General features: G+C 36.9%; 1 protein-coding gene across 1 annotated transcript in view; it reads right to left on the bottom strand.

The window, feature by feature from the left end:
- The window catches only part of LOC131080002 (uncharacterized), a 132,381-nt gene that overhangs the window by 20,140 nt on the left and 87,231 nt on the right, over positions 1-25,010 (bottom strand). The window contains exons 11-12 of the mRNA XM_058018052.2: positions 16,705-16,816; positions 16,344-16,494 (exon numbers count right to left, since the gene is read on the bottom strand). Coding sequence (XP_057874035.2) covers positions 16,344-16,494; positions 16,705-16,816 — 263 coding nt within the window. The remainder of the gene's footprint in view (positions 1-16,343; positions 16,495-16,704; positions 16,817-25,010) is intronic.

Below are 25,010 nucleotides of genomic sequence, written 5' to 3'. Positions count from 1 at the left end.
TTGTCAATTGTACCATTTTGGTTGCACGAACAGCTTTTCAAAGTCTTCAGTATCCACATGAGTTGATTAGAGTAATATCAATGAAAAGAAACATGTATCCACAAGTAAAGAGCATAAAAAAAAGCAACAAAAATGAAAGACAACAGCAATACAACCTGGAGAACCCCACAAAATGGGGAAAAAATCAAAAGAGTGAGGAGTTTCCTCTTTAAGCCACTATCTCATGAGCTGATTCAATGGTTTACTTCCTTTGAATGGGACTTCATAGACTTTGGTTGAATAAAACACCAATATCCACAATCCATACAAGCTTTCAAATGCTTTCACTTCCACAAAATTCTGCTACAATTCCACAAGAGTCTTAGGCTGAAACAACATAGACATTCCAACCAACTTGCTAAGAAAACACCAAAGAACCACTATTTACAATAATATCTCAACAAGAAAGATTCATTCAAGTCGGAGAGAAAGCTCAAGAATCCTTGTAGCTGAAAAAGAATCTCTTGATACAACACAACTCTCTAGATCCAACAAACTGTCTATGCTTTTTACAGTTTACTGCATGTTCAGAGTTGAAACCATCCTGCATGCACAGGTAGGTCAGAGACAAGTTCAGCCACAGTAAACATGGTGACACATTTTCAAAACTGATCAATCCCATCACCAATTTTGATTTTTTGTCAATTCCAGTCACTCTGAGTGCTTGAGTCCTTCAGTGCATATCTTTCTCTACTTTTCTCTGACAGACATCTTTTGAAACTCGGTTTAGCCATCATTTTGCAAGAATTATACATGTGTGATTACTTTTGATGAGAACATTTAAGTGACAAAGCTAGATGATTTTACTAACTTTTAAGTAATCCAATTTCAGATCGATTGTCTGTCCTTGATGTAAAGCCCTTCTTCAAGAGTAAAATCATCTATGTTTACTTACCTTATAGGAGATTCAAGGAAAGTGATGGTGTAGTAAAAGGAATTAGTGATGCCCTATCCTTATCATTGATTTATCACTTTGAGTACTACCAACTGGTACTGCAAGTTCTACAATTTAACAACGTATCCTTGAATTAAATCTTCTTTAAAATTGGTCCTCCACAATCAATTATGGTACAGTTGGTGAGTTTGGCATAAACTCGCCAAACTCGGCGAGTCCCAAGCCTCAAACTCAGCCGGCAGCAGGGTTAAAAAAAAGCAAAAAATAAACACTTTAAAAAGCTTTTTCAACTTCTTTTTTTTTGGTTATTTATCTCTAACCCCTAAAAGTGAACTTCATTTCATTCACTTGCAAAAATAGGAGGAATAAAGTGAGTTGGGAAGAAAAACAAGGGTGCATAGAAGAAAAACCAGCAAGGAAGAAGCTCAAGTTTTCTTCAATTTACCACATTGGGGCTGTTTCGATTTGGTGCATCAAGAGTTGGAATGGAAGAGTTTGCAGCACATTTCAAGCTTGTTGTAAGAGGTAAGATTGTTTTTTTGAAGATTTTTTTGTTTCTTGTATGCAAAAATTCCATTTTCTATTCATTTATTTTGAAAGTTTTACATTTTCTTCCAAAATCTTTTGTATGTTTGTATGTAGCATGTAGTATGTAGTTGTACTATGTAGGGTTGTAAAAAAAAAAATTAAATGTAAGGTTTGACAAACCCTACAATTTTTTATTTTTTTTAAATTTACAAACCCTACCTTAGTGCTTTTGAATGTATGTATTAATTTCATTTTGTATTTGTAATGTTTTATTGCAGCAAACTTCACTTTCTTATTTGCCTCAACTTCAAGTTTCACAAATCTATCCTACAATGTCTACTTTAGCTTTTAGACCCCCCATTACAAAGGATCCTGCTTAAAAATATCACAAGGATTTTCCAGGTCAAGGAAAGGGGCAAACAAAATGTACGTTTTGGAAAACAATATTCCATGGAGGTATATATAGACTGAAATACCATATTTCTGGTGTGCGTGGACATGATGCCGAACCATGCCTAAAAGCACTCCCTGAGGCCGTACATGATTGTTATGTAATGGTTGAGAAAATTGAAAGGAAAAAGAAGCAAAAGGAGGATTGAGCGGCCATTGGGAGAGAGGCAACTTTAGGCAAAGGGGCACAGTTAGGTTGTGTTGGAGGCCCTTCTTCCTTACCTCCATATCGTCCCACTCAATTTGCTACTGTTGGTGTTGTTGCTTTCGCTTCTACTTCTATAAGTGGCAGTGCCACTGCCACTTCTCATGTTCCTAGCACTAGTAGTTGTAGTGGGAGTGTTAGCATTGGACCTAGGATTTGTAAATCTAGGTTGGATTCCTTCTTTGTGCCTCGCACTACTCCTAGGTCCCAACAGTCACTTGAGAGCATGGGTTGGAACAAGGAGGTGTTGTGACCATTTCACACATCGCCCCATTTGAAATGGGGACCCCCTCTTTTTGCTCGTTTTTCGCTCGCTTTTCGCTTCGCTTTTAGGGTTTTGTTAGTCAGTCAAATGTCTGGATTTAGGGTCAAGCCTTGGGGTTTCAATTACCGTCTTTTCAGGCCAGAATCCAATCAGTTTTGAGAGCTTTTTGAGCTTCCTTTTGTAGGATGCAAATTTTGAATGTAATGATTTCGCCAAAATGGTCTATTTTCAATTGGAATTTTGAGTGCAGAGCTTAAATTTGTCTAAGTGTTGAAGATGAAGTGTGAATTTTTGTCCAAATGAGTAATTTTGACCAAATTTTGACTTTTTTTATTTTTGATCCCGGGCATGGGGAATGATTTGTTTTCGCCTTGTGAAGAGATTAAATGTGCAAAATCATGATATTTTGGCCTGTAGGAGCAAAATCGCTCCTGTCCCTCAGTGAAGGACCAGAGCTCGTTTTCAAATATCTTACTGTCCCTATAGAGTCAAAATGAATTTCGAATTGGAAGTGATGAGGAAGGGCGTGATCTTTCCGTTGAATATAAATTGAAGAATTTCACGAACACAGAAATGCCTGTAGGAGCAAAATCGCTCCTATCCCTCAGTGAAGGACCGGAGCTACAAATCAAATATTGCTTTGTCCTTGCAAGATTTTGACGACTTAACAATTTGAAGATGCTCAAGGAGAGATGTTTTATCAAATGAATATAACTTGAAGTGCCGCCGTGAAGGAGAGTGACCCAGAATGCCAAAATCGCTCCTGTCCCTCAGTCAGGGACCAGGGCGAAATTCTTTGTAGCTCCCGTCCCTCTCCAAGGGACCAGAGCGAAGTTCTTCACAAGACAAAATTCAGGCAAAGATCAAGTCAAGTTTATGTTTGAAGGCAAGGAAGGAGGTGAAATGAACTCATTGAATTATACTATCGTTCCTTCAAATTCAAGACTTTCTAAGACGGGGAACAAGGTGGCAAGGACGTCTTAAGGCATCTCAATCAAGCACGAAGTATCCAAAGTTGCCAATATTGAAGGAACCGCACTTAGACACCTAGTTCGCTCCTGTCCCTCAGGAAGGGACCAGAGCGATATTTCCATAAAGGCATAAAATTTGAAAGTTTATCAAGCATCAAGTGATCAAGAACGATCAAGGGACTTTATTTTGCACGATGATAGCGATTGCAAGTCGAACAAGGCAAAGACGAGCTCAAAAGGTTGAGATTCGCTCCTGTCCCTCAGGAAGGGACCAGAGCGATATTGAATATATTGACCAATTCATGCAAAAATCAAGCTAAGTTAATGTTTTGCAAGGACATACAGGGTTCAAGGCGTCTTTTGAAGGTCATATACCAAAGTGTTGCACGTTAAAATGCTACCAATTTGTACAAAAGGTCTATATCGCTCCTGTCCTTTGGACAAGGACCAAGGCGATTTTTATTAAAATACCCATGTTCCCTCAAAACCAAGACAATGCAAGGATAGGCAAAGTCAAAGATGCTATTTGGAACGTGATGAACGAAGAACATAGATCAAAAGTTTGCAAATTTGACCAAGGACACAAGATTCGTTCCTGTCCCTCAGGAAGGGACCAGAGCGATATCTATTATATTTGCTAAATCTCTCAAGAGTCACGTGAGGTCAAGGTTTTTGCGGATCACACAAGGTCTAAGGCATCATAACAAGGTGATATGCAAAAGGGTTAAACGTTAAATGATCATCAAATTGAACAAAGAGACTATATCGCTCCTGTCCCTCAGGAAGGGACCAGAGCGATTTGCATAGGATCCTTCATTTTCCTTCAAATGCATGTCAAGGCAAGTTCACGCAAGATCAGGGACGTCCTTTAAGAGGCAATGAACGAAGAATCAAGGTTGAAAGATCACACATTTTGGCTAGAGCTTCCAGATCGCTCCTGTCCCTCTCCAAGGGACAAGGGCGATAATCTTTCTAAAGTCTAAATGCCTTGTAAAAATCAAGTGGAACAAGCATGGAATGAACAAACAATGTCATTATTCGCCCTACAATGAAGATTAGAGATTAAAGATGCCAGGTCAAGGAGAAATTATGAGGATCGCTCCTGTCCCTCTCCAAGGGACCAGGGCGATATTTGCCAAAACACATGTTATCCTTTAAAGATCACGTTAAAATAAAGTTGTACAAGGTTTGAAACGTCTTCTAAAAGGTGATGAAGGAGGAGTTGATATCAAAAATGGAGAATTTCAAGTGAAAATATTTGGATCGCTCCTATCCCTCTCCAAGGGACCAGGGCGATAATACATCCAAAGGCACTCATGCACACATGCAAGTCGATCTAGTTCGAAGGACCTAGCGAAAATGGTAAATCCAACGTGGGGATGGAGACCTTGGACGTAAAAAAATGCAAAGATCAAGACCAAATTGATGGATCGCTCCTATCCCTCAGCCAGGGACCAGGGCGATGAGGTACGTATCTTCCATTTTCAAAATTTGGCGCTCAAACATACATTTTTTGAATTTATTTAAAATGCTAGAAAAAGAAAAATCGATATTTAATGAAAATTAGCATTTAAATATTGCGCTTAATGTTAATTAATTATTTTGCCTTGTAAAAATCGAATTTGTCCATTTAAATGATAAAGGCATTTAATTAATTATTTATTAATTAATAAGAAACCAAGAGGAGCGCTAAGATATGGAGGTCGGCCTTGTTATTTATTTAAAAATCGTTTAATTTGCCTTATATTTTACCAAAGTCGGCCTTGGGGTGAATGGTGAGGTGAGCGCTATAAAGGGAGAGGTGAAAATCATTATTTTCACATTTTCATTTCCATCTCATATGCGATCAAAGGAAGGTGCGAACTATTATCCAAGGTGGCGCTAATATCATTCAAAGGTGGTGCGATATTTAAAGATCCATTTGTGCGAACTTGAAGTTTACATTTGAGCGAACTTTGCCAAGGATAGAGGAGATCACGTCAAAGACTCAAAAGGTGGCGAAATTGATATTTAAAAGGAAGATTGCGTTGAAGACTATCTATACGTCAATTTTGCCTAGGCGATTTTGTTCTTTTTGCATTCTAGAGTTAGCTCTCTATTGAGGTATGGCGATATTTGCTTTATTGTTTTAATTTTGAATTGTTTATCGTCATAGCCTAAATTTTGAATTTTGAATTTTGAATTCCTAGCTCAATCGTTTTATTTTAGGAAATGATAACTCAAAGACTTATCATGAGGTTTCCTAAAATACTCTCTAATCTATGTTATTTATTGCAAAATCTAGCTTCTCATTATGAAATGTTGTGTAGGTATGGCAACCCCGAAGGTGGGAGCATCCACCAGTCGTTCAGCTCTCATGAAAGAAGATCAAAAAACCGAAGAAGTGGAGACTAAGATCGTGTCGAAGTGGAGCAACATTGGAGATACCAACTTGGGTAACTTCAGCACGAAGAAGTTTCGAGAGGTCCCTTACATTGGCAAGCCATCACCTGTCGCCCGGAGAATAATCGAGAGTGGTATCATTAAGGCGGCCGGCTTTCCTCCAGCTGTTCAGTGCCATGAGTTGATGATCGAATGTGCTCGTCACTATGATCCACAGTCCAGAACGATCGTGTCCAAAGAGGGAAACACTTTGGCGTACCTTTCAGAGGAAGCTATAAGTGAAGCTTTCCATCTTCCAGAGCACAGGGACATGATATACAAGAGCATAGAAGGAGCCAGATCAATGTACGAAGATGATCCAGATGCTTGTCTAAGCATTATCAATAAGAACTGGCTACTTAAGAGCCGTCCCCGTCTGAGCAAGGTCCCGAACACACCGCACAGGATTGATTTCCAGATGGAGTACAGAGATTTGATTACCATGCTCAACCGAGTTACAGGAGCCCCTCACGCCTTCTATTTTGAGAAGTGGATGTTTTACTTCATCCAGGTGATTGTTCAGGGAAAAGGTACGATACATTGGGCTAGGATGATTAGCCATTGCTTAGACGTACAATTGAGGAGACTCAAGGCTACTAAGTCCTTCCACATGAGTTCATATGTCATCTATGCCTTGATTAGGAGTGTTGAGTACGCAGGACTACCTCACAGAGGAGTGATTGGAAGAGGACCCGGCGAGGTCAGAGCTTGTGATGCCTATGCCTACTTGCATCATCCGCCAGGGAGCAACTACAAGTTAGTTAATGATACTTTCACGATGCACATCACAAGGACGTTGCAAGGTGGAATTCACAACAGGTTATCTCAGGATGCACAGGAATTCATAAAGAGGTACGGTGCTTGGTTCATTCAGTTTCCCAAGTTCACTTATATCAGAGTGCATGGATGTCCTTTACCTCCATACATGTTGCCGAGATATCCGACAGACAGAATTGTGTTACTTGAAGTAACAAGACAGTTGGCAGCATATGTGAAGGCATTCAGACACAGACATCAGAATGGAGTTCCAGTACCCATCATTTTGGGCAATTCAGTTGAGGTATGTCCTAATGCTTTAGCCATGGATGATGCAGAGAAGGAGTTAGCCTTGTATTCTTTTTCATCTTTTGCTTTGAGAGAAAGCTTTGATCCACATGGGCATTTAGAGGAGACAGTCGGCTGAAAGTTTAGGCATGAGTACCAAATAGAAGATTTTATGATGAATCTCTTAGATGATCTTGAAGTGAAACGAAAAATGCATTCTAGATTGCCTTTGGATTTCATCAGGAAATGCAGGGTTTATAGAGTGGCCGACCAAGCTCAGGACAGTGGCAGACATATCCAGTCCTCCTATGATCGAGAAAGCAAAACAATAAGGTTAGATTGGAATGAGCCCGAGGTCGTGGATTTAGATACTTTGATGGCACCAGTCTTGTCTTGTACTCGCAGATGGGTTGACGTACAGCATCAGAAGTTGAGAGAACAAGGCATAGCTATGACTTTCACTTTGGAAGAGAAACCTGCCGAAGGTGGAGCTAGTGTGAGTGAAGGCAATCCTAATCCTAGAAATTCAGGTGAAGGAAACCTTCGATGTGCCAGTGAGGGCAATCTCCATCCAAGAGGTTCGAAGAGGAAAGAGAGACTTGGAAAGAGGGAATCTTCCAAGAAGAAACAAGAGGCTAACAGAGATAGATCATCCGGTACATCTTCTAGACCAGAGAAGAGAACAATTCAAGTGGAAGATTCCATGGAGTCTATGGTACAGAATGACAGGCAGGAAGGAGGACAGGCACAGCATGGGTCACCAGATGGATCTCTCCAGGACTATGAGTTAGATGAAGATAAAGAGGACAATGAAATGACATCTCCTCCCAGACAAGAAGAAATAGTGCACAAAGAAATACAAGTTCAAGAAACAAGATCGAATATCCCAGATTGGTTGAAGGAAAGATTAACCAAGGTGATCGTAGTAGAGGACGAGGACAATGCAATTGATTTAGAGAGCCTTGTTGGACGCTCACACGAAGTAACAGAAAAGAGGAAGGCTACCAAGATGTCCAAGATGATTCGAGATGAGACTGGATCTAGAAAACTGCAGATAGCTACACCGGCAGTAGACAAATATGAGGGTGAGATCCAAGCAGATGAATATGATATACAGACATTTGAGCTAGGACCATCCACAGCAGAGCAGATTTTGGATGATGCCACCGATTCATTTGAGGCATTGAAAGACAAGCTTAGAGAAGAAATGGAGAAGAACAGAAAGCTTGAGAGAGAGGTCGGTGCATGGAGGACATATTTCAGTCACATCAACGAACCTTTGGGACGTCATGATCCAGCTCGATCACCAGTGCAAGCACTTCCACTTCAATCAATCAATGAAGCAGAAAGATTCAGGAACATGGTCCAACGTACAAGTAATTGGATGGATAGATCTCATACAGTGGCCACAGAATTTGTAACTAGGATGATGAAGATTATTCATCAAGCTATCCAAGTTCTTGAGATAATCCACAATTTGATGATAACAGTAGCTGCATTTGCCCATACCAAAGATGTTATCATTCCTGTCTTGAAAGTTATTAGACACACATCAAGGAAAGTTTTAGCGCAAGAGAAGATCTTGGATGGAGAATCTCACAGTTTGTTTCATTGGTCAACCTTACTCCATATGAAGAGTGTTTTCTTCGAGGACATCAGTATTAGATGTGGCCAAGTTGAGGAGGTGATCAATCCGATCTAGGACAGAGTATTTGAGGTACTTCGTACCATTCTTGGCAGAAGGATCGAGGTCGAGACAGATGTGGATATGCAGGAGTTAGAGGATAGAATCAAGGTCATCTTTTGCAAGGATGCAAATGTTACAGATGAGCAATATGATCAAATGTTTGCCACCATGCTCCTGATTGAAAGAACAAAGGAACTTGAATCTACTTGGGACGCAGCTCTTCTAGATGCATTCGATCAGGTCATCCACTTGGAAGAGAGTATGAAGAATCTTCCCGAGATTCCAATTGCAGAAATCGAAGGAATCGTGACAAGATTCATTGCATATGCCAAAAAAGAACATTGGAAAGGGAATAAGATTCTAGATGAAAGGTTGTTATAGATGACATGGCATCTTATTTGTCATTGGTTTATGTCTCCTAGGATTTTGTGCCAAATTTAATATTTGGCTATGTATTTAATATTGTTCAGTAAAAAGGAGGCCATTTGTAACAAACCCTAATTAGGGTTTAGGTGTCATGATCTTGACCGTTGATCTACTTTCGATCTAGACCTTTCATTGTAATTGGGGATGCTATTTATACCCCCATTTTTCATTTCATTTGGTAATAGTTGAATAGTCAATAGTTAGATATCAGAGAGTTTATTGTATTAGAGAGATTAGAGCTAGAAGCAATTTTATTTTGTAGCAAGATTGAGTTTTGAAGAGAGGAATTCAAGCAATTGTTGTATATGATGACTTGGAAATCAATAAAATATTGAAGTTATGGTGTTTTGTTGCAACTTTCTTGGTTATCTTCATGGTTGTTTAATCTACTTGAATCATGCTCAATCAAAGTAGTGTGTTAATTTGAAGGACATAGTGTGAGACTTGATCTTTGGTAGGATTCGTAATCCAAACCACTAGCTTCTTGCTGATTGTAGGAACGCCTTGCGTGGTCGACTGGAGAATACTTTGAGTCCCTTAATCTTCAATCATTATTGTATCTTGGATATGTACCTTCGTGGTAGTGTCTTTGATCTTTGATGCATTGAATATCATTTTGTTACCTTAGAAGATCGCATCAATTTCAATTGAGTTGTTATCTTATGGCAAAATTGAAGTTGGTTGAATCTTGCCAAGTCTTGTCTACACGAAGTCATTCTTAGGGTTAGATTAGATTAGACCTCTTTCAAACCCTACTCTTTTGCTATTTTTTGAAAGTTTCTTTAGTTTTAGTAAAATCTTGAACTTTCGGAATACGTAAGACCCCTTGGAGGAAACAGCAAATCACATCATACCGCTGGAAGCTTGTCCACACGTAGAGACCCTACTAACAGAACCTTGGAGTCTTCCTAACTGATCCTTTATGCGAATCTTCAGCAGTTAGAGACTATTTTCTCAAGAGAGGATAAGATGCCTATTGGTATTTTATTCTGTGTATGATGGTGTATAAAATACACGTCAACAGGAGGTCCATGATGCCGCTTAAATGGCAGTTGGTAAGTTTTGGGTCTACAGCAGTGTTCCATTCTTTACAGCTAGGTGAATGTTTTATGTTTGATTGTTTTAATTTGTATACTTTGATTCTTCGTTTTATTTTTTCTTGTACATACTACATAGTGCATACTTAACTTATCTCATTTAATTTATTTGTGACAGGTCTCCTTATTGGCAAGAAATGGTTGATGCCCTTACCATATGCGGGGCGAGGTTCAAAGCCCCTTCTGAGTCTGATTTGAGGGGACCCATTTTGACTCAATTGGTGAATGATGTGAAGAAGGAATTAGGTGAACAACGGCAGATATGGAGCACTAAAGGTTGCACCATCATGGCTGATGGTTGGACGCATAGGAGAAATAGAACTCTCCTTAATTTTCTTGTTTCTTCCGCAGGTGATTGATTAATTTTAGTTTCATTTAGTCATTAATTTTTTATTTTTTATTTAATGACTTATTGAATGATCAATGATCTTGCTTTATTTTTTTTATTTCAGGGGGCACCGTTTTCATCAAGTCCATTGATGCCTCCGCCCATTGCAAGAATGCCACTTACCTATGCGAGCAGATAGAGGAGGTGATTGATGAGGTGGGTGAGGAGAACGTGGTAGGGTGGTGATCGACAATGCAGCAAATTATGTTGTTGCAGGTAAACTTTTGATTACAAACTAATTTTGTTTGCAAATTAATTACTTTTTTGTAACTTCATTAATTACAATGCAACAAATTATGTTGCTACAGGTAGACTATTGATGGAGAGGCACCCATCTATAGTTTGGACTCCATGTGTTGCCCATTGCATTGACCTCATGTTGGAGGATATTGGAAAACTCCCATGGGTCAAGAGATGTGTAGAAAGGGCGAGAAATGTGTGCAAATTTGTATATAATCATTCATGGGTGTTGGCTCTTATGAGACAATACACAGAGCAGAAGGAGTTAGCTCGTCCAGGAATCACAAGATTTGCCACAAACTTCATCACATTGCAATCCATGCTTCACTGTAAGTCGGCCTTGAGACGTATGATTGTTGGTGAGGAGTGGTCTTCCTCATCCTATGCTGCCACCCCTACAGGGAAAGATATGGCAGACTGCATTTTTTATGAGCAAGACTTTTGGGTCCCTTGTGATGAGATAGTGAAGGTAACAATTTTATAAATTCTGCAATTTAACTTTTTGTTTTATAACTTATTCATCATATTCTCTTATTTGCTCATTTTTCTAAATTACACAATATTTTCAATTTTGCAGTTTGTTAAGCCCTTGGTGGTTTTGTTGCGAGTTGCGGATGGAGAAAAGCCTACAATGGGCTACATATATGAGGGCATGGATAGGGCGAAGGAGGGCATCAAATCCGTCTATGAAGGAGATGAGAGCAAGTATGGTCCCATTAGGGAGATCATTGATAGGAGATGGCATCATTAGCTTCATAGGCCCATCCATGCAGCAGCCTATTATCTGAATCCGGCATTCCATTTTATCCCTATTTTCAAAGCTGATGTGGAGGTCCTTAATGGGCTATACTCGATCATGGAGAAGATGGCACCTGCTAGTACTACTTAGACAGAGCTTATTCGAGAGCTACAGTTGTTCTCAAATGCACAAGGGGAGACCTTCTCTCGTCCTATCGCCAAAGAAAGTAGGACAACTATGATGCCAGGTAAAAATAAATTGTAAGGCTTAATTTTAGTTTTATTGTATATTGTTAAATGAGTTTATGAGTGACTGATTTTATTTATTTTTCTCATTTCAAACTCAGATAATTGGTGGAGCTTTTTTGGCCCAATGACACCAAATACTCAGAAGTTGGCCATTTGCATCTTGAGCCAACCATGCAGCGCATCCAGTTGTGAGCACAATTGGAGTATGTTTGAGCACATACACTCCAAGAGGCGCAATAGATTATCTGTGGAGAAGATGAATGATCTCGTCTTTGTTCACTACAACCTCTGCCTGAGAATGAGAAAGAATGCATTAGCTGACATCTCTCCTATCATTCTAGATGAGGTTGATACTGATGCAGAGTGGGCCACTGAGACAGATCCTGTGGCTGTCTTTAGTGATGATGACATTGATTGGATCGACCAAGGAGATATAGAGGCTGAGGTTGTAGCCATGGCAGAGGAGAAGTGGAGAGCACGAGCAGAGACAGGAGATTCAGAGGCAGATACCGATAGTGACAAAGATGTTATTGATGTTGGTGAGCATGGCATGGTGTCACGGGGAGCAGCTATGGCTGCCGAATCATCCAAAACCTACCTTAGGCGCTTTCGCAAGGGGTTGGGGCCAGAGGGTGCACGCTCCTCTGAGCCATAGGCTTGTAGTTGTATTTACCTTTGGTATTTGTGTGGAACATTTGATGATGATCATATGATGACATGGATTTTTTATTCCATGAGTTTTGTAATATTGTATACATTTGACAATATTTATATATCTATGTTTGTTATTTCCTTCAGCTACAATTTGCATTTATGCTTATGTGATTGATGTATACTTGTGTATGTAATCAAACGAGCCGAGTTTGATGATGTTATTGTGTCTTAAAGGTGTATTCAATAAAGGGTGCATGAAACAAGTTTTAAATCTTTAAAAGTCTCTAAATTTATTGAGTTTTTCACTTTCCCGAGTCCAGCCGAGTCTGACTCTGAGTCCTGAATCCGAGTCCGAGTCGGCCTTGCCAAGATCGAGCCGAGTCCCGTTTCTTTGAGTGAAACACATTATATTTCCCTTAATAAGTTTTCATTATTCTGAAAACAAAAATGTAAAGCCCATTTAGAAGTCTCTAAGAAAATAATTCTGCTTCTATTGTCTCCAAAAGACACATAACTAGAAATTGAAAAGACTCATAGGGACTACAATTTAATCAAAACACCTTAACTCATGTATCCTAGACATCGGCCATTTACATTAAGGACTACATAAAATTCAAGAGCTTTAGCACAACTCTAAAAAGAACAAACGCTTATAATGATATAAATATAATTCATGGAGAGCTCCATATGGCAAGAAATGCACTACTCTGACTCATTTGGCAGCTTAGGCACTTAAATAGATTTAAAATTTAAAAGGCCTTGGCAATTTTCCTTAAACGTCCACCTGCGATATATTTTAGACATCTTTATGACTTTTCTTTCAATGTCACCAACGATGCATACTTAGAAGCCTTTGAAACTTTTCTTTTGGCATCCAACAAGGATGCATCTTTAGAGGCTTTTGAAAAAAGAAAAAAAAAAGTCGCCATCGCCAATGATGCATTTCTAGCAGAGTTCCGTGACTCGCGGCGAGTCACGCGAGTCAGTGGGCCGGGTGACCCCTGCCGGGTCACGGTGACCCTGACCCGGGCTCGGACAGGTCAGAGGGCGTGACTCGCCTGACTCGCCGAGTCGGGCGAGTCATTCCCTGACTCGCCGAGTCCGAGGGTCGTGACCCGGCTGGAGTCACTTAATAAAGTGCAGTAAAAAAAAAAAAAAAACATAACATTGACCCCAAGTTGGGGGCGCTGCCCCCAAACCCCCATTGAAAAATATAGGGGGAAACCTCGCCGATAGAAGTAGGGAAAATCTAACCTCTGACTCTGATTAGGCTCCATATAACAACGCAACTTAGAAATCTTGGTAATTGGTATTTAGATTTAGTATTTCAAATTTCCTATAGTCTCATTTGAAAATGTAATTCTTATACTGTAATACTGTCATACATCTTTTCAAAACTAGTTTTTCAAGTACTATATGTATATGTATAACTATATCAGCACCACCACCCCGCCACCCCCTCGTCGCCGTCCCCAAACTTAGGCCCTTGGTCCCCCCGTCCCGGAAACACGTCCCCAACACCTATGGCTACTCAGACTGGCACATCACAGGCAGAGACTATGGCTACTCAGTCATCCAGGACCTACCTTAGACGCCTTTCTAGGAGGCAGATAGACGAGGCTGAGCTAGAGCCTGAGCCATAGACTTGTTTTTGTTTACACTTTACAGTTACATATATGTTTGGGAACATTTGAAGTCATGGATTTTATATACATTGGACAACATTTATAACTCTATATATCTATGTTTTCTAATTCCTTCAGCTACAATTTACATTTCTACGCATATGATGGATGTATGTTTATGTATGTGATCAAATTAGCTTCTATTTGATGATGTTATAGTGTCTTTAAGCTTAATTCAATAATGGGTGTATGAAACAAGTTTTAAATCGTTAAAAATCTCTAAATTTCAAAGGTTTTCTTATATTGCCGAGTCGTTGCCGAGTCATTGCCGAGTCCGAGCCGAGTCATGAGTCGAGTCAGCCTTGCCGAGTCAGAGCCGAGTCCGAGTCTGGGAACTTTGATTTCTAGACACCTATGAAACTTATCTTTTAGTGTCCACCTATGATGCATCTTCAACAGTAGGCACCAAAAAAATTAAATTCATTCTAGAATTTTTGTTTCAAATTTTGATGCAGTTAGACACCTTCAAGACTTTCCTTTTTGTGTCAACCTATGAAGTCTTCAATTCCAAGCACTCATCTTTGTTGGGAGTTAGAATCACTTAATGCCTATAATAGCCTGATCTAGAATCATGATCATTTGTCTGTAAAATACAATATTAAACAGTATGCATGCTTAAATACTAAAATATTAGTCTCTAAGTCATACTGTTGAGACTCAGACTCTGCATAGACTTGGCAAGCCATTTTTTTGCCTTGGACTCTGATTCAGCACTAAACTTCCGTGCAGACTTGGAAAAACTTGGCAACTAAAAAAGTACATGATATATGTGAAAAAAAAAGTTTAATGGTTTTTATTTGAAAATTTCAAGTGGATTTTCATTTTTTTGGACTTGGGCAAGTCTGCAAGCCAAGGCTGCAGATTTGCCAAGCCTCACTCAGACTCAGATCTGCAATTCCTCACCAAGAATAGCTGAATCTCAACAGTATTCTGTGATTTCATTCGGAGACACTTCATGAAATTGACCAAGATGTCCCAACCTCCATGGCATTTGTAAATAATTTCACCCTTCTGAATTTAAGTGCCCCAAAAATATGTGGTCTTAAACCCAAATCTTAAAACTGCAACTAGACCTTACTTGTAATTTTGCTACACACGCTATAAAAAAAGTGTTTTATTTTCTCGAGGAAAGAGATCATGACATGATTAACCTCCCTCATCAGTTGTACTAACACCACTAAAAAATTGTTGATAAGGCCAAATTTCTTTTTGCTAATGTTAATTCAAATTGTTGACTCCTGCAATAGTAACTACTTTATTGCCTTTCTCTTTTCATGCAGTCAGCTTCCACAACATGCACATGCACTAGCACTGCTGCTAATTCTTGCTCAAGCTCATTAATTTCTCTCTTGAGATTAACATCAACAAAAATTTGATTTGAATACCATAAAATGCTATCTTTCACTAGGGAGCATCAATCTTAAACGATGTGGTTGAAACCTCAACCATCTTGTCACCACCTCCATGCCATAACAAAAAAATATCAGAGAGAAAAGAAATGGATATTTTAGCACTCATAATGGATATTTTAGCACTCATAAAAGTTCAGTTTCAAATCCTTAAAAAAGTACTTATTTTGTATTCAGTTAATGTATCCAATACATCTAACCTACACCCAGCTTCCAAATTACTAACAAAATACAATATTAATCCTAACAATTTATTATATGAAATCAATACGATATGGGTTCATAGCTTTGACCCAAAGAGAAAATGGGAGGTGGAAGGTTTCAATTTATTCTTCATACCTCATCTTTAAAAGCCCTGCATTTTAGATTAAAGCATTGCTATTAAATATATATAAACTACTTCTGTCAAAATCACTGCAATTTTTTTCATTAATTACTCCACAATAACATTCTCTTATTTAACAATGAATTTCCAGAGTTTTGATTTGTCACTTTCAGTTCCCTGTCCAACTCCCTCTAGTGCCCAAGTAATATGAAACTTCCTTAGAGAATATAACATAAGCAATCATTTTGCTAGCAAAAAATATATATGCTAAAAGTATCTCCACACAAAATTCCATGCTTTAAATTTTACAAAATATCTTACAAAGCATTGTTCTACTATAAGCTTAATTTGTTGCTATCAGATGTTTGCATCATTTAACTTAATTCACACAATAAATGAAAACTTTACTTAAGCACACTGCAATCATTATGACTGATGTACAGATAATCCAACTTTGTACCACATTTCAAATAATGAATATATTTATGGATCAAATAATAATAATAAAGAATATGATTAAGATTCCCAAAATATATATAATGAATATGCTTATCCTATTTCATCCTTCTACTCTCATTTCCGAACAAATAAGCATGCAGAAGAAATGACAGGAATAGATGCTCTTACCAAAGTCTCAAAAAACATGCGGGCTGCTTCCTTGCGTTTCTTCCCCACCAAAAGGTGATCAAGACTAAGGTTTTGTCGATTCTCTGCTTCTGATTTCTTTATATCATAATCCATGCTCTCAAATGCAAGTTTCAGGTATCGACTAACAGCCCTGTAAAGAAATACTTTAAAATTAATTATAAAAAAATGTTGATAATTTGCCACTATAGAATTCCTGCAATGCATATTTGCAAATTCCAGTTATACACTTCCATTCCATCTGAGTGTCTTTGAAGATCATTACAGATTGCATAAAAATTATAAAATCAGAATGATCTACTCTAGAACTTACTGTAAGGATATACATGAAATATTGACAGACCTTGTTCTTGCAGACCATCCACTGTTTTCCTGAATCTGATTCTCTTCTGTTTCAGGAGCTTTGCTCTTACCATCAAACTCATCTTGTGCATTAATATCACCTTGCAATAATTCTACAAGTAAAGCAAGAAAGACTATGATTCAATCTAAGTAATTTAGATTCCATTTCTCACAACCAACAATTGAAAACTAAAAACTCAACGAGACATGAAGGAAGATAAACGCATTAAAAGGTGGTAATAAAATAGAACTTTATGTTGTTTATATTAGAATACATAACTATATACCTTCTAACTTAAAATAAATCGAAACCTTTGGTCACAATCTAAGTTACTGATCCTAGTGCCAGTTTGGATTCTGATTCGCAAGTTCAGTTTGCAGGTCCAGGGGGTAAACCGATGACATAGCTCACAAGCAGTACTGAAATGATCTTTGTGAAACACTTGTAGTGGTTGCTAGATTTTAAACATTTTGGGATCAAATTTTCAATCAGTTTCATACTGGAAACCAAGTCGTAGAGAACAATCTAATAGGCACACTACATGAGCTAGCAATTTCAACATTAAAATGATTTGGAAGCAACTCCTTTTTGTAGCATACATTTTATGTTGATTATGGTTATTTCACTGCATTTTCTTCTATTTTATGTTACATAAAATCCAATCACTACTTGGTAAAATTTCAATTTATCTACTTAGATAACAATTACACAAATAACAATCTTCCATATACTGTATTTTCTATATCTTTATCTTCCATTAAAACTATATAAGTTTTTAACTCTTATCGCTTGGAATATTTTAAAATCCCTCTGATACATCATGGCCTTCATATTACATTCACATTTTTCAAACAACAGATTCACATTTTTCAAACAAAAGGCTATAAAGAAAGGATTTCACAGAGTTGCAGGTAAGTATGTATGCATAGCTCAGTTGTTGAGTGCCATGAACTCAAATCTTGTCCCAGAGACATTCTTATACACGTACTTGACTGAAGTATAGTGATTGAAGGGACTGAAGCAACTCACTCTTGCTGAAATTTCCACCTGTTAAGGGTTTCTCCATGTTAATTTTGTGTTTTCAAACTGTTTAGCTTGTTTTCTTTCATTCTTAGAATTTTAGAGCAGGTGGAAGTGGTGATTACAAGTTAATACCTTTTAAGAATTGAACTCATCAAAAACTGTCAAAACACTCATAAAATTCTTCAATCAACAAGTTGGTAAATTCAGAAAAATCAGGGCAGCGTGGATTGGGGATCTTTCAAGGCAATTGCATACCCACCTCAACAATTGATTGACCAGCCTAGCAATTTTGTTTTCACTCCCAATGATTACATAACCACCAATTTGTAGGAACTGGCATCATCATCATTTTATCTCCAGGGACAAGGTAATGACTCAAGTAAATGACTGTTCCACTTCTCTATGACTATTCAATGGAAAATGCCTGTTTACAAGCATGGAGATTAAAAAAGCAAGTGTAATACATTGGGCAAAGGCTGGTACACAATTGATTCCTCATATTTTTTGAATAAAACGTTGTAGATCAGGGTTTTCATTGTGTTGCAAGCAAAATATGTACAAAGAGCCTAAAACTTGAGTGGCATAAGCTCATATCTTGTCCTAGAGACATTCTTATACTTGCAACCGACAAAAATATAGTGATTGAGAAGCCAGAGAAGCTTGTAATGTCCCCTACTAGGAGGCTGCCAATTCCTGTAACTTAATAATAGTTCTGTCATGTCCCCTCCTTAACCGTTATATATACATATGAAATGAAGAAATAATTATTATTAATTAATATAATAATTACCAACGAATTATTTATTATTTATTTGTTTATTAAATTAGTAATATTATAAACATAATTTACATATTATGTTTATTACTTATAATATTATTTATTACTTATTTATTATTTATTTATTTATTAACAATTTTAAATTAATAATATTATACATTATTAGCTCTATATTAAGGAAGATACATGATTCCCTCAAATCAGTGACTTAAAGTTATTAAAAGAAATCTAAAGAATGTGGTTACGTGGCTGCTCAATTAGAGGAGGTTTCATACGTTTAAAGGAAATAATGCAACAGCAATTATCTTTAAGACAGGCAATGAATTAACATTAAGATTAGAGTGATCTCTATTAGTAAGGGGTAGCGATTACTACTAAAAAGATAGCAAATATTAAACAACAAAAAGGCACGATTAATAGGTAGTCAAAAGGCTCGATAAAGAGGCGTGTCTCGTCATAAGACAAGATATATAATATAAGTCATGATGAGAGAAAGGAAAAAAATACGGGGGGAATAGTAAGCAAATAAGCCTGACTAATAACAGTCATCACACAGCATAGGGAGAATAGTTAAAAAGAATAGCACTTAAAAATTAAGGAGACACATACAAGAAGTTCGCTGGCCTTAAGGAATAAAGTAATACTAATATGATGTGGCACTATTCAATATTATTAATACTGTAATAATATAATATACTGTAATATAATATAATATAATGATGTCAATATAGCATAATGCTGGTAATAAAATATCAGACTGTAATATAATATAATAATAATATTACATAAATATGTAATGTAATATAATAATGTTATTACATAATGCAGATAACATAATATAATGTTATTAATGGGATATAATATAATAATGTCATAATGACAGTTAATAATGCTGGTAATAAAATATCAGACTGTAATATAATATAATAATAATATTACATAAATATGTAATGTAATATAATAATGTTATTACATAATGCAGATAACATAATATAATGTTATTAATGGGATATAATATAATAATGTCATAATGACAGTTAATAAATAACTGTCTATATGACAATTAAGTATATTATATGATATAGTCTGTAATACCTTGTGGTATCTTGTGTGATTCTCCTTGAGGATAGGGGGAGGAAAGGCAAGGGAGACGACGCAGGAACTGCAGATTGGAGACCAGACTGCGGGTGCAGACAGGTAAGAGGTGTCACGGAATGTAGGTGTAAATAGATATAAATAATAATATTTAATATATATATTAATGAATATAATGAATAGTTAATATATATATTAATATAAATAATGAACATCTGAATACACATGTTAAGGAAAGGTTCTTAGGTGTTAATTAATATGTATGAACATGAATAATAAATACGTATCAATGAATAGTAGGAATATATGTTAAAGAAATAAATGTGAATATTGGTTAATGGACATTTTTATGTATATATGTTAGGGAATACATGTTAAATCAGGAATATGTAAATGTGGATTATGAAATGGAAAATAGTAATAAAATGCAAAAATGTATTATAAATGTGAAATACATGTTGGAGGCTATAGGGAGGAAACTCCCCTTATAGTCTAAGAGAGGGATTATGATAATTCCTAGGGCAGTATATATACTGAAAACTGATATGCATATGTATGGCTTGGTTGATTAAATTCAACCAAGAAGAGACGGATCTGGTCGGTCCCCTCTGAGGACTTGGATGATGGAGGCATCACCCAAGGCAAGGAATAGACAAGGGTCTTCCTTGGATGGCTTGGGTGTAAGAGGTTACACCCAAGACAGGATTCGAACTCATCTTCAATTTCCTGAAGGGCTTGGAACCAAGGGGTTCCAAGAAGGCGAGCTTCACGGCCACCTAAGGACATACTTTCGTATGGCATTCGTATCCTTTTTATTAGATGAAAATTATGATCATGTTAATTAAGTATTAAAGATAGATTGCAAATTAAAAATGGTTTATATATATATTTATATGTTGCATTCTAACAATCTGTTTTGCAGGACAGTAATCTCTAACTAGTAGGGACATTACAAGTTCTGATCTGATCTGTTCAATGATCATGTCACTGGATGCTTTTGATTCCTTTACTTTATATCTCTCAATGTGAGGGCGAAGTCACACCTCTTCATTATGGATGCCCTTTGGCAACAGACACACCCTTTCACCATTAGCACCCTTTGAAGGAGTGCAACTCTTCATTACTTCTGCCCTTTGAAAGGGACACAACCTTTCACAATCAGATCTGCACTTCTTATTTAAATCAGATTTGCACTTCTGATTCCCAAATTTCCCCTTCTCAAAATGAGGTTCTCTTCTCCCTTTCATATCCCATGTTTGAGGGAGTCGCAACTTTTCCTTCCATGTCTTTTGACCATTCATTAACTAAATTTAATTTTGATTATAATATATTATATTTTAATTTAAATTTTATTTTTATTCTTTTCTATTTTAATATCATTATTATTATTTATTATTAAATTCTATTCCAGAGTGGGGTTATCAGTCCACCCCACTCAAGATTGCTTGTCCTCAAGCAATGATCATGGAATGTTCAAAATGATTCCCAATACGAAATGGCTTTTGAAACACTCATAGAATTAATGATATCATATTTCCACAATCCATAATGTGTAATCTTAAACTTTCTGGAACGTTTCGGATCACACTCCACAATCCATCATCAGGATTCTAGAGAGCTAAGAAAATGAAATGATAAGTTGCAGACCAGGCCAAGGTTAAAAATGAGGAGAGGGGGGGGGTAGGAGGCACGAAGTTCAAAGCTAGATAAAATAGAGAAAAGATAAAATAAAAGAAGAAAATAAGGAAAATAAAGTTGAATAAAAAGAGAGAAAGAGAAAAGAAAATAAAATGAAACAAAGAGAGAAAGCCAAAAGAGAGAACTTACAAAAGGAAAGAAATAAAAAAGAGAGAACAATAAACAAGAGAGAAAGAGAATGATAATTATAATACTAATAATAAAAAAATAAGGAAATTAATAATAATATTGTTATTATTATTATTATTATTATTATCATCATCATTTCATGGAAATAACAAAAAATAATAATAATGATGATGATATTAATATTAATAATAATATTATTATTATCATTAATATGGAAATAACAAATAATAACATTAACAATAATAAAATTAAATTATATTATTTAATGATATCATTAAATAATATTATTATTGTTGTTGATGTTATTGTTATAAACTATAATGATAATAATAATAATAATGATAATGATAATAATAGTCATATTATTATTATTATAAGATTAAGAATACAATGAAAATTATAATAAAAGAAAAATAAAAGGAGGACTAGAATATAAAAAACAAAGAAGCTCGAAAAGGAGAAAGAACAAAAGAAAGGGCAAGGAGACAAAGAAAGTCAAATGGGGGAAGGAGAGCAAATCGGATGAAAAAAGTAAGACTAAGCTAGAAAAGCCAAAAGACCTAAAGATCATGGAGGCACAGGGGAAGATGAGAGGAGAGGGAAGAAAAGGGGGTAGAAAAGCCAAAAAGGGGGAAAGGGGTGGGAGAGAAGGGGGTTGCGGGGTCTCAAGGTACGGAGCAAGAATGTGTGAGGTTGGATAGATGAGGTTGCCAACTGGGACTGAGACTCCAACCTTCATCGCGTTTGAGGTTAGTGGGATGGTTACTAATAGCAATGGCTTCCTTGAGCTTTCTCTTGACAAAGTCCTCTTCTTTGGATAAGATTTGAATGTTTTCCAAGCAGATGTGGTGTTTGGTCGAAGAGGAGTGTTTGGCAAGGGCTGACTTAGAGACACGGTCATGTCCAATGTCTGCACAATGCTCTTTGATTCTAATATTGAAGTAGCGACTCGTTTCTCCTATATAAGGTATGCCACAAGAGCAAGTGATCTTATAGACACCAGAGTCTAGGAAGATGTCTCTAGGGTCTTTGAGAGAGAGTAAGTGATTATGCAAAGTGGTGAGGGGCTTGAAAGCACATCGAATACCTTTCTTTAGAAGGATCTTATTGATTTTATGGGAGAAGCCTTCGATGTAGGGAAGTGATCCAGAAGGGGGTTAAGGGAATTTGGACGGGTTTGGAGTTGGAGAGGAACCACAACTTAGCTTGGTGGAAAGCTCTAGAGATTTGTTTACTTGAGTACCCATTTAATTTGAAGACTTTTCGAAAATGAGTCAACTCAAGATTTAAGTGGTCTTCATCATAAATGCGAAAGGCTCGAACGGAAAGGGTTTCGAGGACCCCCAATTTTTGGCTACTTTTTTTATAAAAACCCTAGTTCTTGCCCTAAATCACCATTTTATGTAAAACTACAAATGGAACAAGATGTGTACCTGATTGGGATCCTGCAATAGGTTAGGAAACCATTGAAATGTATATAAACCATAATATAAATCTTCTAAAAAGGATATTAAACATAAATTCTCCATACCTAGGGTCAAGAACATTAACTAAGCCATAGTTATATCTAATTCCTTATCGGAACTCAACCATAAGAGAGTGGTAGTAAGGAGGAACGATAAGGTGTCCAAGAGATCCTCTATCCTAGACCCAAGAGTGGAGTGAAAGCCAAAGCCCTCTTGGCCTCATGGGACCACCGGTCAAAAACTACCATGAGGTGGTCTACGTAGTGAGATATCCTATCACCGTTCTCCTTCATCACTTCCATCCTTATCTTTCTCGTGATTGAAATTCCCTCAGCAATCAACCATGATAGAGTTTGGAAAGATACAATAGGGTGCCCTGAACGTCCTTCCTCTATAAGTCCAAGAGCGGTGGACTCTGTCTACATCCCCTTGGCCTCATGGGACCATCAGTCAACTACCATGAGGTGGTTACCTAGAGGATGACCTCATCACCGTTCTCCCTTCTTGTACTTCCTTATATTACTAACATGGCAATTTGCTCAACATATGCATCATAGGGTATTCTTCATACAAATGATAATATGAATTACATATACATTTCATAATTATGAAATTTTAAGACAAGTTTTCTCTCATCCTTGACTCGCGTCACTTCTGAAATGGTTTGCACAATATCATAGATATCACTTAATGTTAAGAACTTATGATTAGAAGCATGACACACATCTATGACCTCAAATACAATGTTCTTGAATAAATAAGTCTATAGTAATCATAGACACCAATGGAGCAAACAAACACATCAAATATGAATCAAACATGGAGCATACACTTGAAAACATGAAGCATACATGGATATCTGCAAACACAAAGCATACATGTGAATACACATATTGTTAGATTCTTTTTCCTTAACTAGAATGATTCATTGATTCATCTTTAGATTGTTTACCCTGCAGGATGGCAGGATCATTGCTCTAATACCACTGTAATGTCCCCTACTAGGAGGCTGCCAATACCTGTAACTTAATAATAGTTCTGATCTGATCTGATCGATGATCATGTCACTAGATGCTTTTGATTCCTTTCCTTTATATCTCTCATTGTGAGGGAGAAGTCACACCTCTTCATTATGGATGACCTTTGGCAAGAGACACACCCTTTCACCATTAGCACCTTTTGAAGGAGTGCAACTCTTCATTACTTCTGCCCTTTGAAAGGGACACAACCTTTCACAATCAGATCTGCACTTCTGATTCCCAAATTTTCCCTTCTCAAAATGAGGTTCTCTTCTCCATTTTATATCCCATATTTAAGGGAGTCACAACTTTTCCTTCCATGTCTTTTGACCATTCATTAACTCAATTAAATTTTAATTATATTATTTTATATTTTTAATTTTTAATTTAAATAATATTTTTTTCTTTTCTATTTTAATATCATTATTATTGTCTATTATTAAATTCTATTCCAAAGTGGGGACATTACAAAGTTCACTCTTGGTGAAATTTCAATTAAGTATATCTCCTCGATATTAGATATTTTCAGTCATGTTTTGCTTGTTTCCATATTATTCTTAATACTTTTCTATCATTTTGTATGTGTACGTTGGACATTCCTATGGAGTAAGTTGGTGTTTTAGTACCCTAATAATGATTTACATCTTGAATCGGAGCATTTTGTGTGCTACTCTGTAAAATCTGTAGTTGAAGAACTGTTAAGAGGACTATCCTTGTTAATTTTCAAATCAACACCTAAAAATCTGCAAATCACGGCTTTTTTCTTGAGAACTCGTAACCTAATTGCCATTTCATCCATGGGAAATGAGACATTTGGGGGGAGATTTTACAGCCTATGTAGCAACCATTTTCCTTTATTATTAGCAATTTAGGCCTTGAGATGGTTGTGTACACGTGATAGCAGCTGAAGTGATAACAAATTTCTCTTTGCAGATTTTGGTAAATTCATTTGAGACAATCTTTCTGAAGGTCTGGTTTGGACTTTGGGGAACGGAGATCTGAGAGGAAGCTATGGTCTTGTCTAAAAGGCTACCTGTATCCAAATAGTCTTTGATATTGGGAGCTGATATTCCTGATTGAAATAACTGTTGGCTGCTG

The sequence above is a fragment of the Cryptomeria japonica genome, chromosome 3 (genome assembly GCF_030272615.1).
Source record: "Cryptomeria japonica chromosome 3, Sugi_1.0, whole genome shotgun sequence".
NCBI classification, from domain to species: domain Eukaryota; kingdom Viridiplantae; phylum Streptophyta; class Pinopsida; order Cupressales; family Cupressaceae; genus Cryptomeria; species Cryptomeria japonica.
Note: the sequence above shows the minus strand (reverse complement) of the source record. Positions and strands in the feature narration are given on the sequence as shown.